The 16,290-nt window shown below is 44.7% G+C and overlaps 1 protein-coding gene across 5 annotated transcripts in view; it reads right to left on the reverse strand.

The window, feature by feature from the left end:
• Nucleotides 1-12,351: 12,351 nt before the first annotated feature.
• The window catches only part of EXD1 (exonuclease 3'-5' domain containing 1), a 48,265-nt gene continuing 44,326 nt past the window's right edge, over nt 12,352-16,290 (reverse strand). For all 5 annotated transcript variants that reach the window (XM_063639108.1, XM_063639107.1, XM_055278762.2 and 2 more), the window contains one exon: nt 12,352-13,151. In XM_063639108.1, the coding sequence (XP_063495178.1) occupies nt 12,489-13,151 (663 nt within the window). In that variant the 3' untranslated portion in view covers nt 12,352-12,488. The remainder of the gene's footprint in view (nt 13,152-16,290) is intronic.

A 16,290-nucleotide genomic window follows, 5' to 3' on the forward strand; every position in this document is an offset into this window, starting at 1 on the left:
TGGTTGATATATAATTTGCAATGAGAGTTCATCAAACTACAAATGAGATTTCTGGTTTACGTAATACTATTCTGATTTTCTTCATATTTGTCTTCTCCTTCTTGGTCTCTGTGTGTATCTCTTCCTGTTTACCTTTTTTTTTTTTTTTTTTTGAGATGGAGTCTCGCTCGTCACTCAGGCTGGAGTGCGCAGTGGAGCAATCTCGGCTCACTGCAAGCTCCGCTACCCAGGTTCACACCATTCTCCTGCCTCAGCCTCCCGAGTAGCTGGGACTACAGGTGCCCGCCACCACACCCGGCTAACTTCTTGTATTTTTAGTAGAGATGGGGTTTCACCCTGTTAGCCAGGATGGTCTCGATCTCCTGACCTCATGATCCGTCTGCCTCGGCCTCCCAAAGTGCTGAGATTACAGGCGTGAGCCACTATGCCCAGCCTTTTACCTTTTTTTTTTTTTTTTTTTTTGAAAAGGACTTTTACTCTTTTTGCCCAGGCTGGAGGGCAATGGCAAGATCTCAGCTCACCACAACCTCCACCTCCCGGGTTCAAGTGATTCTCCTGCCTCAGCCTCTTGAGTAGCTGGGATTACAGGCATGCACCACCACACCCAGCTAATTTTGTATTTTTAGTATAGAGAGACAGGGTTTCTCAGTGTTGGTCAGGCTGGTCTCGAACTCCAGACCTCAGATGATCCACCCGCCTCGGCCTCCCAAAGTGCTGGGATTACAGACATGAGCCACAGCGCCCAGCCTTACCTGTTTTAAGAGTGTGATCTTTTTCATTCCTTTTCTCTTACTCTCTATACTCACACCTGGAAAATACTGTATATGCTCATCACTTCAAGGGCCATTTACATCTCCCAATCTCTCTAGCTCAGATCTTTCTCCTTCTCTATATTCACATATATCTGACTGTGTAGTAGACACATCCATGTAGGAATTCCAAATGTATTCTAAATGAGAAACATGTAAAATTCAACTATCAAATCACAGTTTTTCAAACTATCCTCTCAATATATTCTCTCTGTAAATGGCACCAACTTCCAAACAGATGCCCAAGTCAGAAACCCGGGAGCCCGCCAAGACTCCTTTCTACACTTTACCATCCATATTCAATTGGTCATTTGGTTCATTCTGCTTCCTAAAATCCCGTATTTGTGTATTCCTCTCCATCCTACCAACTGTATCCCACTGTATCCCTCCCAAATTCAAGCATTCACATCTTCCACCTTAATCAATGCGAGAGTTTTCATACAAGTCTTCCTCATATTATTCTTGCTCCTTTTCGATCCATCCTCCAGCTTAAACCAGGACGATCTATCATCTACATTTCTGATTGCAGTGAGCTGAGTTCACATCACTGCACTCCAGTCTGGGCGAAAACAGTGAAACTCTGTTTCAAAAAAAATAATAATTATATATATATAGATAGATAGATAGATAGATAGATAGATAGATAGATAGATAATCTACATTTCTGATCATCTCATTTCCTTGTTCATAACTGGCACTCACTCTGCCAGTTGAGTTGTTCTTGCTAACTAGAGTTCTGCCATAGCCCTCGATCCTATTTCCAAGCTTCGTTTTTTAGCCTGCTAGTCAGTTCTGTGAGCCACTCATCTTTCCAGTAAATTCCCTTCTTGTTTATATTACCCAAGTGATATAGTTTGGCTCTGTGTCCCCACTCAGGGGTTGGAGGTGGGGCCTGGTGGGAGGTGATTGGATCATGGGGTGGTTTCTAATGGTTTAGCACCATCACCCTAGTGCTGTCTTGTGATAGAGTTCTCCTAAGGTCTGTTTTTTTGAAAGTGTGTAGCACCTCCCCTTTTGCTCTCTTCCTCCTGCTCCAGCAACGTAAGACGTGCTTGCTTCCCCTTTGCCTTCCACCAGGATTGTAAGTTTCCTGAGGCCTCCCAAGAAACAGAAGTCTGTACAGCCTGTACAATCCCGTGCAGTCTTGGCTGGCTCCCGGGTTTCTGACTTGGGCATCTGTTTGGAAGTTGGTGCCATTTACAGAGAGAATACATTTAGTTTGAAGCATTATGATTTGATAATGATAATTTATAAAGAAAAGAGATTTAATTGGCTTCAGGCAGCAAATTACTTAGTCTCAGGTATGTCTTTTTTTTTTTTTTTTTTGGAGATGGAGTCTTGCTCCCTCACCCAGGCTGGAGTGCCGTGGTGTGATCTCAGTTCACTGCAACCTCCACCTCCTGGATTCAAGCAGTTCTTCTGCCTCAGCCTCCTGAGTAACTGTGACTACAGGTGCGTGCCAACATTCCCTGCTAATTTTTGTGTTTTTAGTAAAGACAGGGTTTCACCATGTTGGCCAGGCTGGTCTCAAACTCCTTACCTCAGGTGATGTGCCCACCTTGCCCTCCCAAAATGCTGAGATTACAGGCATGAGCCACCGCACCCGGCCCAGGTATGGCTTTATAGCAGTGTGAGAACAGTGTGAGAACGGACTAATACACCGAATCAGTTGTTTTGCTTATGACCAAAAAACTGTAACAGATACATGGACCTTGTCTATTTCCTAGACTTATCTCTCACTATCATACCATATTTTTTCCCCTCTTTCAATGGTGAAATCCTTTTTTTTTTTTTTTTTTTTTGAGACAGAGTCTTGCTCTGTCGCCCAGGCTGGAGTGCAGTGGGGCAATCTCGGCTCACTGCAAGCTCCGCCTCCCGGGTTCACGCCATTCTCCTGCCTCAGCCTCTCCGAGTAGCTGGGACTACAGGCGCCCGCCACCACGCCCGGCTAATGTTTTGTATTTTTAGTAGAGAGGGGGTTTCACCGTGGTCTCGATCTCCTGACCTCGTGATCTGCCCGCCTTGGCCTCCCAAAGTGCTGGGATTACAAGCGTGAGCCACCACGCCCGGCCAGAAATCCTTATAGTTCTCTTACTCGAAGTGTACCCTTTCCTCTGAAGAAAGCTTTTGACACAGATCTCAGTTCCAGGACAAGTGCTATCTCCTCTCCAAGGCTACTCTGCCTTCCCCGACATGCGTACAATGCACCAGTACACCTTGAACATAACTATTATTACAGTTATAATTTTGTGTACATATCGCCCACTAGACTCGAAGTTTTTTAAGTAGGGATTGCGTGTTTTTTTCTCTGATTCCCCAATCTAGTCTAGTGCCTGCCTTCAAAAAGGCCTTCCAAAATGTTTGCTAATGAATGCACAAAACAAATGAAGCCTGCCGGGTGCAGTAGCTCACACCTGTAATCCCGGCACTTTGGGAAGGTAAGGTGGGTGGATCACTTGAGGTCAGGAGTTTGAGACTAGCCTGGCCAATATGGTGAAACCCCGTCTCTACTCAAAATATAAAAATTAGCTGGGCATGGTGGTGAGCGCCTGTAATCCCAGCTACTCAGGAGTCTGAGGCAGGAGAATCATCTGAACCCGGGAGGCAGAGGTTGCAGTGAGCCCAGATCACACCACTGCACTCCAGCGTGGGTGACTGAGCAAGACTCCATCTCAAAAAACAAACAAACACACAAACAAAGAAACAAATGAAGCCTACCATGTGAGACACTGTATAAGGCAGCTTTATGGCTATGGCTCAGTGTTCTCTATTTTTGTTGTTGTTGTTGAGACGGAGTCTCGCTCTGTCGCCCAGGCTGGAGTGCAGTGGCGCGATCTCAGCTCACTGCAAGCTCTGCCTCCCGGGTTCACGCCATTCTCCTGCCTCAGCCTCCCGAGTAGCTGGGACTACAGGCGCCCGCCACCACGCCCAGCTAATTTTTTGTATTTTTAGTAGAGACGGGGTTTCACCATGTTAGCCAGGATGGTCTTGATCTCCTGACCTCGTGATCCGCCCACCTCGGCCTCCCAAAATGCTGGGATTACAGGCGTGAGCCACCACGCCCGGCCCAGTGTTCTCTATTTTAAAGGCAAGTATGAATACCTACTAGACGTACATGTAATATTTTCATTTATATATTTTTTCATTTAAGTGGGCCTTCTCAGAAAGAAGTGCTGAGGAGGAATTTCCTTTTCACCACATCAAGATTTTGCCATTTCAAGGCCGGGCGCGGTGGCTCACGCTTGTAATCCCAGCACTTTGGGAGGCTGAGGCGGGCGGATCACAAGGTCAGGAGATCGAGACCACGGTGAAACCCCGTCTCTACTAAAAAATACAAAAAATTAGCCGGGCGTGGTGGCGGGCGCCTGTAGTCCCAGCTACTCGGAGAGGCTGAGGCAGGAGAATGGCGTGAACCCGGGACGCGGAGCTTGCAGTGAGCCGAGATTGTGCCACTGCACTCCAGCCTGGGCGAAAGAGCAAGACTCCGTCTCAAAAAAAAAAAAAGATTTTGCCATTTCAATGGCATCCCAACAAGTTACACAATAAAAAATTTCTTTCCCTTAATTCCCTCATTCCTGGAACTTGCCATTTTGGCTCTTCCTAAGGAATGTTTTCATTAGAATTTGTTTCCATTACAAAGTTCTTATTTAAAATACTCAGGGTTTAGCCATCAGGTGCCTTTCAAGTTATAAACAATAATGTACTTGGGGAATTGGAGAATTCCAGAATGTGGAAGTGTCTCATCCTAATCAGAGAGGGTACTATTGCAATATGGGGAGATCAATAGCAAGAGGCTGAAGTTACTGGCCCTCTGGTTTCTCTGGCTTACATTGCAATTAAATGCCTTCGATCAACTCTTCAAATTTACTAGTTTACACTCTGGTTCATTTGGGAAAAAGAGGAACAAAAATTTCTTTTTTGTCCAGGTGCAGTGGCTCATGCCTGTAATCCCAGCATGTTGGGAAGCCAAGGTGGGCAGATCACCTGAGGTCAGAAGTTCAAGCCTGGCCAACACAGTGAAACACCATCTCTTACTAAAAATACAAAAATTAGCCAAGCGTGTTGGTGAATGCCTGTAATCCCAGTTACTTGGGAGACTGAGGCAGGAGAATCGCTTGAACCTGGGAGGCAGAGGTTGCAGTAAGACCAGATTGGGCCACTGCATTCCAGCCTGGGCGAAAGAAAAAAAATTAATTTTTTAATTTTTATTTTTTATTTTATTTATTTATTTATTTATTTTTATTTTTATTTTTTTTTTGAGACGGAGTCTCGCTCTGTCCCCCAGGCTGGAGTGCAGTGGCGCAATCTCGGCTCACTGTAAGCTCCGCCTCCCGGGTTCACGCCATTCTCCTGCCTCAGCCTCTCCGAGTAGCTGGGACTACAGGCGCCCGCCACCACGCCCGGCTAATTTTTTGTATTTTTAGTAGAGACGGGGTTTCACCGTGGTCTCCATCTCCTGACCTCGTGATCCACGCGCCTCGGCCTCCCAAAGTGCTGGGATTACAAGCGTGAGCCACCGCGCCCGGCCATTTATGTATTTATTTATTTTTTTATTTTTTTTTTGAGACGGAGTCTCACTCTGTCGCCCAGGCTGGAGTGCAGTGGCGCAATCTCGGCTCACTGCAAGCTCCGCCTCCCGGGTTCACGCCATTCTCCTGCCTCAGCCTCTCCGAGTAGCTGGGACTACAGGCGTCTGCCACTACACCGGCTAATTTTTTTGTATTTTTAGTAGAGACGGGGTTTCACCGTGGTCTCGATCTCCTGACCTCGTGATCCGCCCGCCTCGGCCTCCCAAAGTGCTGGGATTACAAGCGTGAGCCACCGCGCCCGGCTATGTATTTATTTATTCATTTATTTTTGAGATGGAGTCTCGCTCTGTCGCCCAGGCTGGAGTACAGTGGCGCGATCTCGGCCCACTGCAAGCTCCACCTCCCAGGTTCACACCATTCTCCTATCTCAGCCTCCTGAGTAGCTGGGACTACAGGCGCCCGCCACCACACCTGGCTAATTTTTTGTATTTTTAGTAGAGATAGGTTTTCACCGTATTAGCCAGGATGGTCTCGATCTCCTGACCTCGTGATCTGCCCTCCTTGGCCTCCCAAAGTGCTAGGATTACAGGCATGAGCCACTGCACCCAGCCAATTTTTTAATTTTTAAATTTTGGATTCAGGGGGGTACATGTATAGGTTTGTTACCTGTTATATTACATAATGGTGAAGTTTGGGCTTCTATTGTACCCAACAGGTAATTTTTTTAACCCTTCTTCCCCCACTTTCCCCTTTTGGAGGTCCCAGTGTCTATTATTTCCATCCTTATGTCCATGTGTACCTGCTGTTTAGCTCCCATTTTGAGTGAGAACATACGGTATTTGATTTTCTGTTATCTGAGTTATTTCACTTCGGAACAATGGCCTCCAGCTCCATGCATGTTGCTCCAAAGGACATTATTTCATTCAGAAAAAGAGCAAAACAAAATTGTATGTATTAAAAGCGGATGGTTCTAGGGAACAGGACTGTGGTTAGAAAAGGAGGAGCCAAGGGAACATCTACTTTCATTAATAAGCCGTTCTGTACCGTTTTTCTTTGTTTCTTTCTTTTTTTTTTTTTTTGAGACAATGGAGTCTCGCTCTGTTGCCCAGGCTGGAGTGCAGTGGTACGATCTCGGCTCACTGCAAGCTCTGCCTCCGGGGTTCAAGCGATTCTCCTGCCTCAGCCTCCTGATTAGCTGGGACTGCAGGCACCCGCCACCACACCCAGCTAAGTTTTTGTATTTTTAGTAGGGAACGAGTTTCGCCATGTCAGTCAGGCTGGTTTTGATCTCCTGACCTCAGGTGATCTGTCCACATCAGCCTCCCAAAGTGCTGGGATTACAGGCATGAGCCACCACACTCAGCCTCTGTTTCTTTTATAATCATGCGAATGTATTACTGCTTCCTTTAAAATTATGTTTGAATTTTATCCAACTATAAGAGCAACACATATTTGCTCCTTCTGTTCATTGACATCATTTAACAAAAATATTGTAACCCTAATGATTATTTTCCTGACACCCACTAGACCAGCAGCTTCCAAATGTTTTAAAGTTAATTTTCTGAGGCATAATTTACATACAATAAAAAGCACCAATTAAAGTATATTGTTCAATGAGTTTCAACAAATGTATACATCAGTGTAACTACCAGCATAATCAAGACATAGAACATTCATATCACCTGAGAACGTTCCCATGTCCCCTTGTTACCAGAAAGGGGTCCCAATACAGACACCAAGAAAGGGTTCTTGGACTTCGTGCAAAAAAGAATTCGGGGCGACTCCATACAGTAAAGTGAAAGCAAGTTTATTAAGAAAGTAAAGGAAGGCCGGGCATGGTGGCTCACGCCTGTAATCCCAGCACTTTGGGAGGCCGAGGTGGGTGGATCACGAGGTCAGGAGATCGAGACCATCCTGGCTAACACGGTGAAACCCCGTTTCTACTAAAAATACAAAAATTAGCTGGGTGTGGTGGCAGGCACCTGTAATTCCAGTTACTTGGGAGGCTGAGGCAGTAGAATGGCATGAACCCGGGAGGCGGAGCTTGCAGTGAGCCGAGATCGCACCACTACACTCCAGCCCCAGCAACAAAGAGAGACTGTGTCTCAAAAAAGAAAAAAAAAAAAAGAAAGTAAAGGGATAAAAGAATGGCTACTCCACAGGCAGAGCAGCCCTGAGGGCTGCTGGCTACTTTTATAGTTGTTAATTATATGTATTATCCTTTTTATATATTTCAAGATGTTATTTTAAAATATTTTGTTGATGAATTTGGAGCCACGTGCGGTGGTTCATGCGTGTAATCTCCACACTTTGGGAGGCTGAGGCAGTTGGATCACTTGAGCCCAGGAGTTTGAGACCAGCCTGGGCAACATGGCAAAACCGTGTCTCTACAAAAAAATAGAAAAATTAGCTGGGCGTGGTGGCGGGCACCTGTAGTCCCAGCTACTCAGGAGGATGATATGGGAAGATCACCCGAGCACAGGGAGGTCGAGGCTGTAGTAAGCTGTGATCACACCACTGCACTCCATCGCGACAAAGTGAGACCCAATCTCAAAAGAAGAAAAAATTGCATCTATGTTAATGAGGGATATTGGTCTATAGTTATCTTGCAATGTTGTTGTCTGGTTTTGATATCTGGGTAATGCTGGCGTCATAAACTCAGTCAGAAAATGCATCCCCTTTGTTTATTTCCTGGAAGGATTAGTACTTTTTGGTAATTCTTTGTTAAAAAAAAAAAAAGTAATTTCTTTTTGAAACGGGGTCTCGCTCTGCCTCCCATGCTGGAGTGCAGTGGCACCATCTCAGCTCACAACAATCTCCACTTCCTGGGCTCAAGTGATCCTCCTGCCTCAGCCTCTGGAGTAGCTGGGACCATAGGTGCGTGCCACCACACCCAGCTAATTTTTTTATATTTTTGGTGGAGGTGGGGTTTTGCCATGTTGCCCAACTGGTGTCGAACTGCTGAGCTCAAGCAATCTGCCCGACTTGGCCTCCGAAAATGCTGGGATTATAGGCAAGAGGCACCACGCCCAGCCAGGATTGGTATTATTTGTCTTAAATGTGTAATAGAAATTCACTGTTGAGGCCGGGTGCGGTGGCTCACGCTTGTAATCCCAGCACTTTGGGAGGCTGAGGCGGGCAGATCACGAGGTCGACAGATCGAGACCACGGTGAAATCCCGTCTCTACTGAAAATACAAAAAAATTAGCCAGGCGTGGTGGCGGGCGCCTGTAGTCCCAGCTACTCGGAGAGGCTGAGGCAGGAGAATGGCGTGAACCCGGGAGGCGGAGCTTGCAGTGAGCCGAGATAGCGCCATTGCACTCTGGCCTGGGCGACAGAGCAAGACTCCATCTCAAAAAAAAAAAAAAAAACAACAACAGCAACAAAAATGCCAGGAAGGATTGTATAAAGTAGGGTTGTAGTTATTTTTTTCTCTTATTTTCTAAATGTTCTGTAAGTTATTTGTGTTACTTTTAAAATAAATAGCCTTTTGACAAATTACCTGGCTGACTCATAGGGAGTCAGTTGCACCCAGGCACCCTAGTTTACCCCAGGCCTCATCTCGGCTTGCTGCTGGGACATGCCTTGTCTCAAAATGATAAGATGCTTATAGGGAATTAAAGTTCTATTGTGCCATAATTTATCAAGCTCTTAGACAGACAGGGGCAAAGCCGCTGCAGTGACTTTTCATACTATAGTTGAAAGAACGCTGAATGGAACAAGAAGCCAAGAAACACTGGTTCCGTTTTCAGTGCTGCATTTTTGTCCAGGGTGGTCATTCAACCTCCTTTCCTTATTCCAATAGTAAAAGGGTCAGATTACTTGTGAGTCTCTAATTATAGGTTATGTATAGAAAAGTCAGCCGAGTAGAGGAGATATAGAAAATTAGTGGTAGACTAGAGCAAGACTCCAAGAGTTTGGGAAGCATGGTTTATGACCTCTCAGACTAGGAAAATACAGAGTAAGTAAAGAACTCAACAATGGTTGGAGACAAAAATGCAGGATTTCCCAAAATGTAGACAAGAAATCTGGGTAATGGTGCACAGCACTAGCAACAGGTCTTGCATTAACAGGAATTTTTTTAGACTTTATCTAGCAAAGAACAGAAATTCATCGTAAGGTGTAACCGCACACGTAGAATTTAGGTAGGCACTCCAGGCTAGAATTAAGATGTAGAGAAAAATGCTGTTTCAGGTATAGATGAGTGTTTCACTTGAGAGAATACTGTAATGAAGCCCCAACGGCTCATTTAGTTTGGGGAATCAGTAGTTATCAAACACACTGTCAAGTAGAACTTTTTTTTTCTGGGATGTCATCTCGCTCTGTCGCCCAGGCTGGAGTCCAGTGGTGCAATGTTGGCTCACTGCAACCTCCGCCTCCCGGGTTCAAGCGATTCTCCTGCCTCCACCTCCTGAATAGCTGGGACTACAGGTGCGCGCCACCACGCCCGGCTAATTTTTTTTTTTTTTAGATAGAGTTTCGCTCTTGTCACCCAGACTGGAGTGCAGTGGCATGATCTTGGCTCACTGCAACCTCCGCCTCCCTGGTTCAAATGATTCTCTCACCTCAGTTTCCCAAGTAGTTGGGATTACAGGCACCTGCCAGTATACCTGGCTAATTTTTGTATTTTTAGTAGACAGAGGGTTTCACCATATTGGCCAGGCTGGTCTCAAAGTCCTGACCTCAACTGATCCACCTGCCTCGGCCTCCCAAAGTGCTGGGATTACAGATGTGAGCCACTGCACCTGGCTTTTTTTTTTTTTTTTTTTCAACAGAGTCTTACTCTGTTGCCCAGGCTGAAGTGCAGTGGTGCGATGTCAGCTCATTGCAACCTCCACCTCTCAGGTTCAAGTGATTCTCCTGCCTCAGCCTCCCAAGTAACTGGGATTACTTGTGTGCTATCACGCCTGACTAATTTTTGTATTTTTTGTAGAGACAGAGTTTCACCATGTTGGCCAGGCTGGTCTCCAACTCCTGACCTCAGGTGATTCGCCTGCCTCAGCCTCCCAAAGTGCTGGGATTACAGGCATTAGCCACCTTACCAGGCAGAAAAATCCTTTTTTTTTTTGAGATGGAGTCTCGCTCTGTCACCCAGGCTGGAGTGCAGTAAGTGTGATCTCGGCTCACTGCAACCTCTGCCTCCCGGGTTCAAGCGATTCTCCTGCCTTAGCCTCCCAAGTAGCTGGAATTACAGGCAGGTGCCACTACGCCCAGCTAATTTTTGTATTTTTAGTAGAGACAGGGTTTCACCATTTTAGCCAGGCTGGTCTCAAACTCCTGACCTTGTGATCCACCTGCCTTGGCATCCCAAAGTGCTGGGATTACAGGCGTGAGCCACCGCACCCAGCCTGAGGGGTACTACCTTGTACTTTTTTTTCTTTTAATTTTTTTTTTTTTACATTGTACTTTATAGCATGTATGTATATATGTTACGAGTAGTAACTGAATGGTCTTGCGGATCACCTGAGGTCAGGAGTTCAAGACCAGCAACTGAATGGTTCCATAAGAAGCTAAATGAAGTTCAAGAATTTTACAGGAATCCATGCCTTTTGCAGAGTAAACCTAGATTGACCACATTCCGGGCTCAATCTGAAGATGCATTCACCGAAGATGAAACAGTAACTACTTTGGCCCCAAGTGACTTTCTAAACTAAGTATAAGGTGAGACAAGGCAACTGCAGGGCTGAGCCGACTGCCTCAGGCCTGCCTTAATCTTAACCTCAGACTAGATCTGGGCTCTGGAGTTCAGAAAGGCAAAACAATTCTTTCAGTGGCAGTCAGAATCAACTAGTGCAGACAAGGATGTCCCTGATCTTAGATTGTTCCTAAGAGCAAAAAGAATAACAGAGTCGAATCACAGATTTAGAAACTGGACTCTGGACCTAGAAATCCAGACATTTCTTTCCAACCTGACCCAATTAAGAAAAGTGGGAGATTTTTTTTTAAGTAGAGTATGACAAAACAGGTTTATTCGTTATTTTACACAAAAGAATGTTAGCAATTTGCAAGCATTCAATACTTTAAAAGGCTCAATACAAGCTGCCTTCCTTTCACTCTAAGAAAGTATACTAACTCTAGGCAAATGGAATGGAGTCAGACTTCAAGTTTATATAACAGACAGACTAAAAAGAAACCCAGGGTCCCTGCTTTGTTAGGAAAATGGACAAAACCAGCTAAAAGTAAAGGAAATAAAAACAAAATTAAAATAAAGATATTGGCTGGGCACGGTGGCTCACCTGTAATCCCAGCATTTTGGAAGGCCAAGGCGGGTGGACCACAAGGTCAGTCAGGAGTTCGAGACCAGCCTGGCGAACATGGTGAAACCTCGTCTCTACTAAAAATACAAAAATTAACTGGGCGTGGTGGCAGGCACCTGTAGTCCCAGCTACTCGGGAGGCTGAGGCAGGAGAATCTCTTGAACCCAGGAGGCGGAGGTTGCAGTGAGCAGAGATCACGCCACTGCACTCCAGCCTGGGTGACAGAGTGAGACTCCATCAAAAAAACAAAAAACAAATAAAACAAAAATTAAATTATTGATTCCTATAACATTATTTGCCTAAGAGACAGATAACACATTCAACATTCAAACATAAAGTTAATATTATATTTTAAAAAGGAAAAAAGTGGTTACTCTGGGCACACTGCCTATGGTGTAGCCCTGCTCCACAAGGAACGGTAAAAAAAATAAATAAATAAAACAAATAAATAAATAGGAAAAAAGTACTGGTAAAGTTATCAGGTACCAATTTTTAAAATAAATTGTTAATAGTTTTACCAGCTGTCTTCAAAGGAATCCAAAAGTCAAGAAGCAAAACAAAATTTGAAAATGATGGCGCCTTCCTGATACTAAGCCCAAGATTTTTCCTTTCTTCAAATCCTCTAAACCCAAATTATGAGAAATAACGCACTCTGGTCACTGAGAACATTTCTACACAGTGACATAATCAGAAATTATACTTCTTCCATTATTTAACTTATTCATTCTTATTCTCCGCATACCAGGAACACAGGAGTAAGCAAGAGGATATAATTTTTCCCTGTGACAGAAGCATTACTGCATTTACAACATGAGAAACTTGGGCACTGTGGAAGGCCCTGATGGCAAAGGAAATAAGCCACCTGCATGGCCTTAAGAACAAACTGCACATCTCTAGGGCAGATTTAGAAAAGGATTTATCCAGGAATCGATCTTCTCCAAGGCTGGACAGGGAGGGAGTGTGGAAACCACGGCCTTTCTGATAGGATAAAAAGTGTCACTTGGAGACACTCTGGTTTCCTGAGGAAAGGAAGACATTGAAACAGCCTGTTTTGTGCATTTTAAATCTTCCTTGTTTTCCACCATCAATAACTGTTCTATCTCCTCTTTCAAAGATAAACTTGCCTGAAACTCATGTTTGGGTGTCATAAAGTGTTCTTTCTGAGTTATTCTCTGGTCCTCTGACCCCTTTGACTCCGTGCAAATGAGTTTGTTACTGGAATCCTCACTGGTTTCCCCTTCCTCTACGGGAGGTAGATGCTGAGGCTTTGTAGCTTGTTTATTCAAAGATTCTTCTTTCAGTAAATTCACTTCCCCGTAAAAGTCTTGAGATGTAAAACTTGGAGCTTTATCTATCCTAAAATTTTTACCAAATAAGAAGCCTTTGACTTTCTCCTCTTTCCCTGCTGTCTCTATCACTAATTTCTTTGGCTGTAGCACTGTCCTTATTAGGAGTCCCTGTGCATTCATCCTATATTCTCTTGCAGCTTTCTCCCTGCGCTGCTTCTGGAAGTCCTTGAGTTGAAGCAGTTCCTCTGGCAGCTCCATACATGTAGGCTAAAAAGAGAAAGCGAACACAAGTTTATTATAACTAAACTTCTGAATATGGTACTTAAAATCACTTTTTTTTTTTTTTTTTTTGAGACGGAGTCTCGCTCTGTCGCCCAGGCTGAAGTGCAGTGGCACGATCTCGGCTCACTGCAAGCTCTGCCTCCCGGGTTCAGGCCATTCTCCTGCCTCAGCCTCCCAAGTAGCTGGGACTACAGGCGCCTGCCACCATGCCCGGCTAATTTTTTTTATATTTTTAGTAGAGACGGGGTTTCACAGCGTTAGCCAGGATGGTCTCGATCTCCTGACCTCGTGATCCACCTGCCTCGGCCTCCCAAAGTGCTGGGATTACAGGCGTGAGCCACTGCACCCGGCCATGCCCAGGTAATTTTTGTATTTTCAGTAGAGATAGGGTTTCAGCATGTTAGCAAGGATGGTCTTGATCTCCTGACCTTGTGATTGGCCTGCCTTGGCCTCCCAAAGTGCTGGGATTACAGTCGTGAGCCATCGTGCCCGGCCTGAAATCACTTCTATTGTACCAAATGGTAATTGGTAAATGAGAGTCTATTCAATTATGTTCACATAGCACCCTCTGGTGTCTTCAATTATAGTAGTATCATTTTTCTAGTGATTTCAATATTTTGAAAAGGCAGTGAATCCATAGGGCTGTGTGTCTGCATGTGTATGCATGTATGTATAAAGATTATACAGGAAAAGTTAGTCTCTCTTCCAACTTGGCCTTAGCTGCCTTAGCAGGTACATCTTCTTAGAGCAGTTTCTTGTGTTATCTCCCAAAGATAGTCTGTCTACTCATGTATGATCATATACATATTTTTTTCATTGGATTACATTTTTATTTTCCTCCAAATTTTTATTTTGTCAACTCTTTCAGGTTTTGGGAAGGTTTTTTTTTTTTTTTTTTAGACAGGGTCTTGCTCTGTTGCCTTGGCTGGAGTGCAATGGTGTGATCATGGCTCACTGTAACCTGTAACTCCTGGCCTTTAGTGATCCTCCTGCCTCAGCCTCCTGAGTAGCTGGAAGCACAGGTGCATGCCACCACACCTTGCTAATTTTTGTGGGTTTTTTTTTTTTTTTTTTGAGACAGGGCCTTGATCTGTCACCCAGGCTGAAGCACAGTGGTGCGATCATGGCTTACTGCAATCTCCACCTCCTGGGCTCAAGCAATCCTCCCATGTTAGCCTCCCCCACTCACAGTAGCTACAACTTCAGGTGTGTGCCACCATGCCTGGATAATATTTAATTTCTTTGTAGAGACAGGGTTTCACTATGCTGGCCAGGCTGGTCTTGAACCCCTGGGCTCAAGTGATCCTCCCACCTCAGCCTCCCAAAGTGCTGGGATTATAGGCATGAGCCACTGCACCCGGCCTCCGATTATATTTTTTAGCTGCTTATGTGGATATCAAAAATCTAGTAATTTTTACATTTGTACCCAGGCACTTTATAAATTGTCTTTTTGTTTGTGGTAGTCTTTTTCAGTTGTTTCTCTTCAGTTTTTAGTTGTATAACTGGCAAGTCATAATTCTGATTCCTTTTTTCAATTTCCATAGCTCATATTTTATTTTCTAATTTCACTGGCTAATAGCTTCAAAAATGCTAAAATAGTGGTGATAGTCACAATTTTTGTACCGTTCCTGATATTAGTGTTCTCAAACAAATATGTGGTCTTCTCTCTTGAGATACTTTCCATATCCATGGGTTCTGCATCCATGGATTCAACCAATTGTAGATTGCAATAGTCAGGAAAAAGTGGCTCACGCCTATAATCCCAGCACTTTGGGAGGCTGAGGTGGGTGGATCACTTGAGGTCAGGATTTCCAGACAAGCCTGACCAACATGGCCAAACCCCAACTCTACTAAAAATATAAAAATTAGCTGAGAGTGGTAGCACATGCTTTTAATCCCAGCTACCCAGGAGGCTGAGGGAGGAGAATCACTTGAACTCAGGAGGCGGAGGTTGCAATGAGCCAAGATTGCACCACTGCACTCCAGCCTGGGTGACAGAGCAAGACTCTGTCTCCAAAAACAAACAAAAAAAGAAATCAGAAAAAAAAAGAATGGTTGCATTTGAAATGATGATGTACAAACTTTTTTCCATGTCATTATTCCCTAAACAATGCAATATAACAACTATTTACATAGCATTCACGTTGTATTAGCTATTATAAGTAATCTAAGAATGATTTAAAGTATAGGGGAGGATATGATAGTGAAAAATGAAAAAATGCTGCTGCACATTTCTGTATAACCTATACATATCCTCCACTATACTTTAAATCATCCTTACATTTCATATAAGGGACATACATTTCATCCATAGATTTCTTTTTTTTTTTCTTTTTTCTTTTTTTTTTTTTTAGGAGATGGAGTTTTGCTCTTGTCGCCCAGGCTGGAGTACAATGGTACACTCTCGGCTCACTGCAACCTCCACCTCCTGGGTTCAAGCGATTCTTTTTTTTTTTTTTTGAGATGGAGTTTCGAGCCCAGGCTGAAGTGCAATGGCGTTATCTCAGCTCACCGCAACCTCCGCCTCCCAGGTTCAAGTGATTCTCCTGCCTCAGCCTCCCGAGTAGCTGGGATTACAGGCATGTGCCACCATGCCCAGCTAATCTTGTATTTTTAGTAGAGACGGGGTTTCTCTATGTTGGTCAGGCTGGTATCGAACTCCTGGCCTCAGGTGATCCGCTTGCCTCGGCCTCCCAAAGTGCTGGGATTACAGGCGTGAGCCACCACACCCGGTCTGCTCAAGCAATTCTCCTGCCTCAGCCTCCCAAGTAGCTGGGATTACAGGCATGCACCACCATGCCCAGCTAATTTTTGTATTATTAGTAGAGACAGGGTTTCACCGTGTTGGCCAGGCTGGTCTTGAACTCCTGACCTCAGGTGAACCACCTGCCTTGGCCTCCCAAAGTGCTGGGATTACAGGCGTGAGCCAGCACACCGGTCTGTTCAAGTAATTCTCCTGCCTCAGTCTCCCAAGTAGCTGGGATTACAGGCATGCACCACCATGCCCAGCTAATTTTTGTATTATTAGTAGAGACGGTTTCACCATGTTGGCCAGGCTGGTCTTGAATTCCTGACCTCAGGTGAACCACCCACCTTGGCCTCCCAAAGTGCTGGGATTACAGGC

The sequence above is a fragment of the Symphalangus syndactylus genome, chromosome 5 (assembly GCF_028878055.3).
Source record: "Symphalangus syndactylus isolate Jambi chromosome 5, NHGRI_mSymSyn1-v2.1_pri, whole genome shotgun sequence".
NCBI classification, from domain to species: domain Eukaryota; kingdom Metazoa; phylum Chordata; class Mammalia; order Primates; family Hylobatidae; genus Symphalangus; species Symphalangus syndactylus.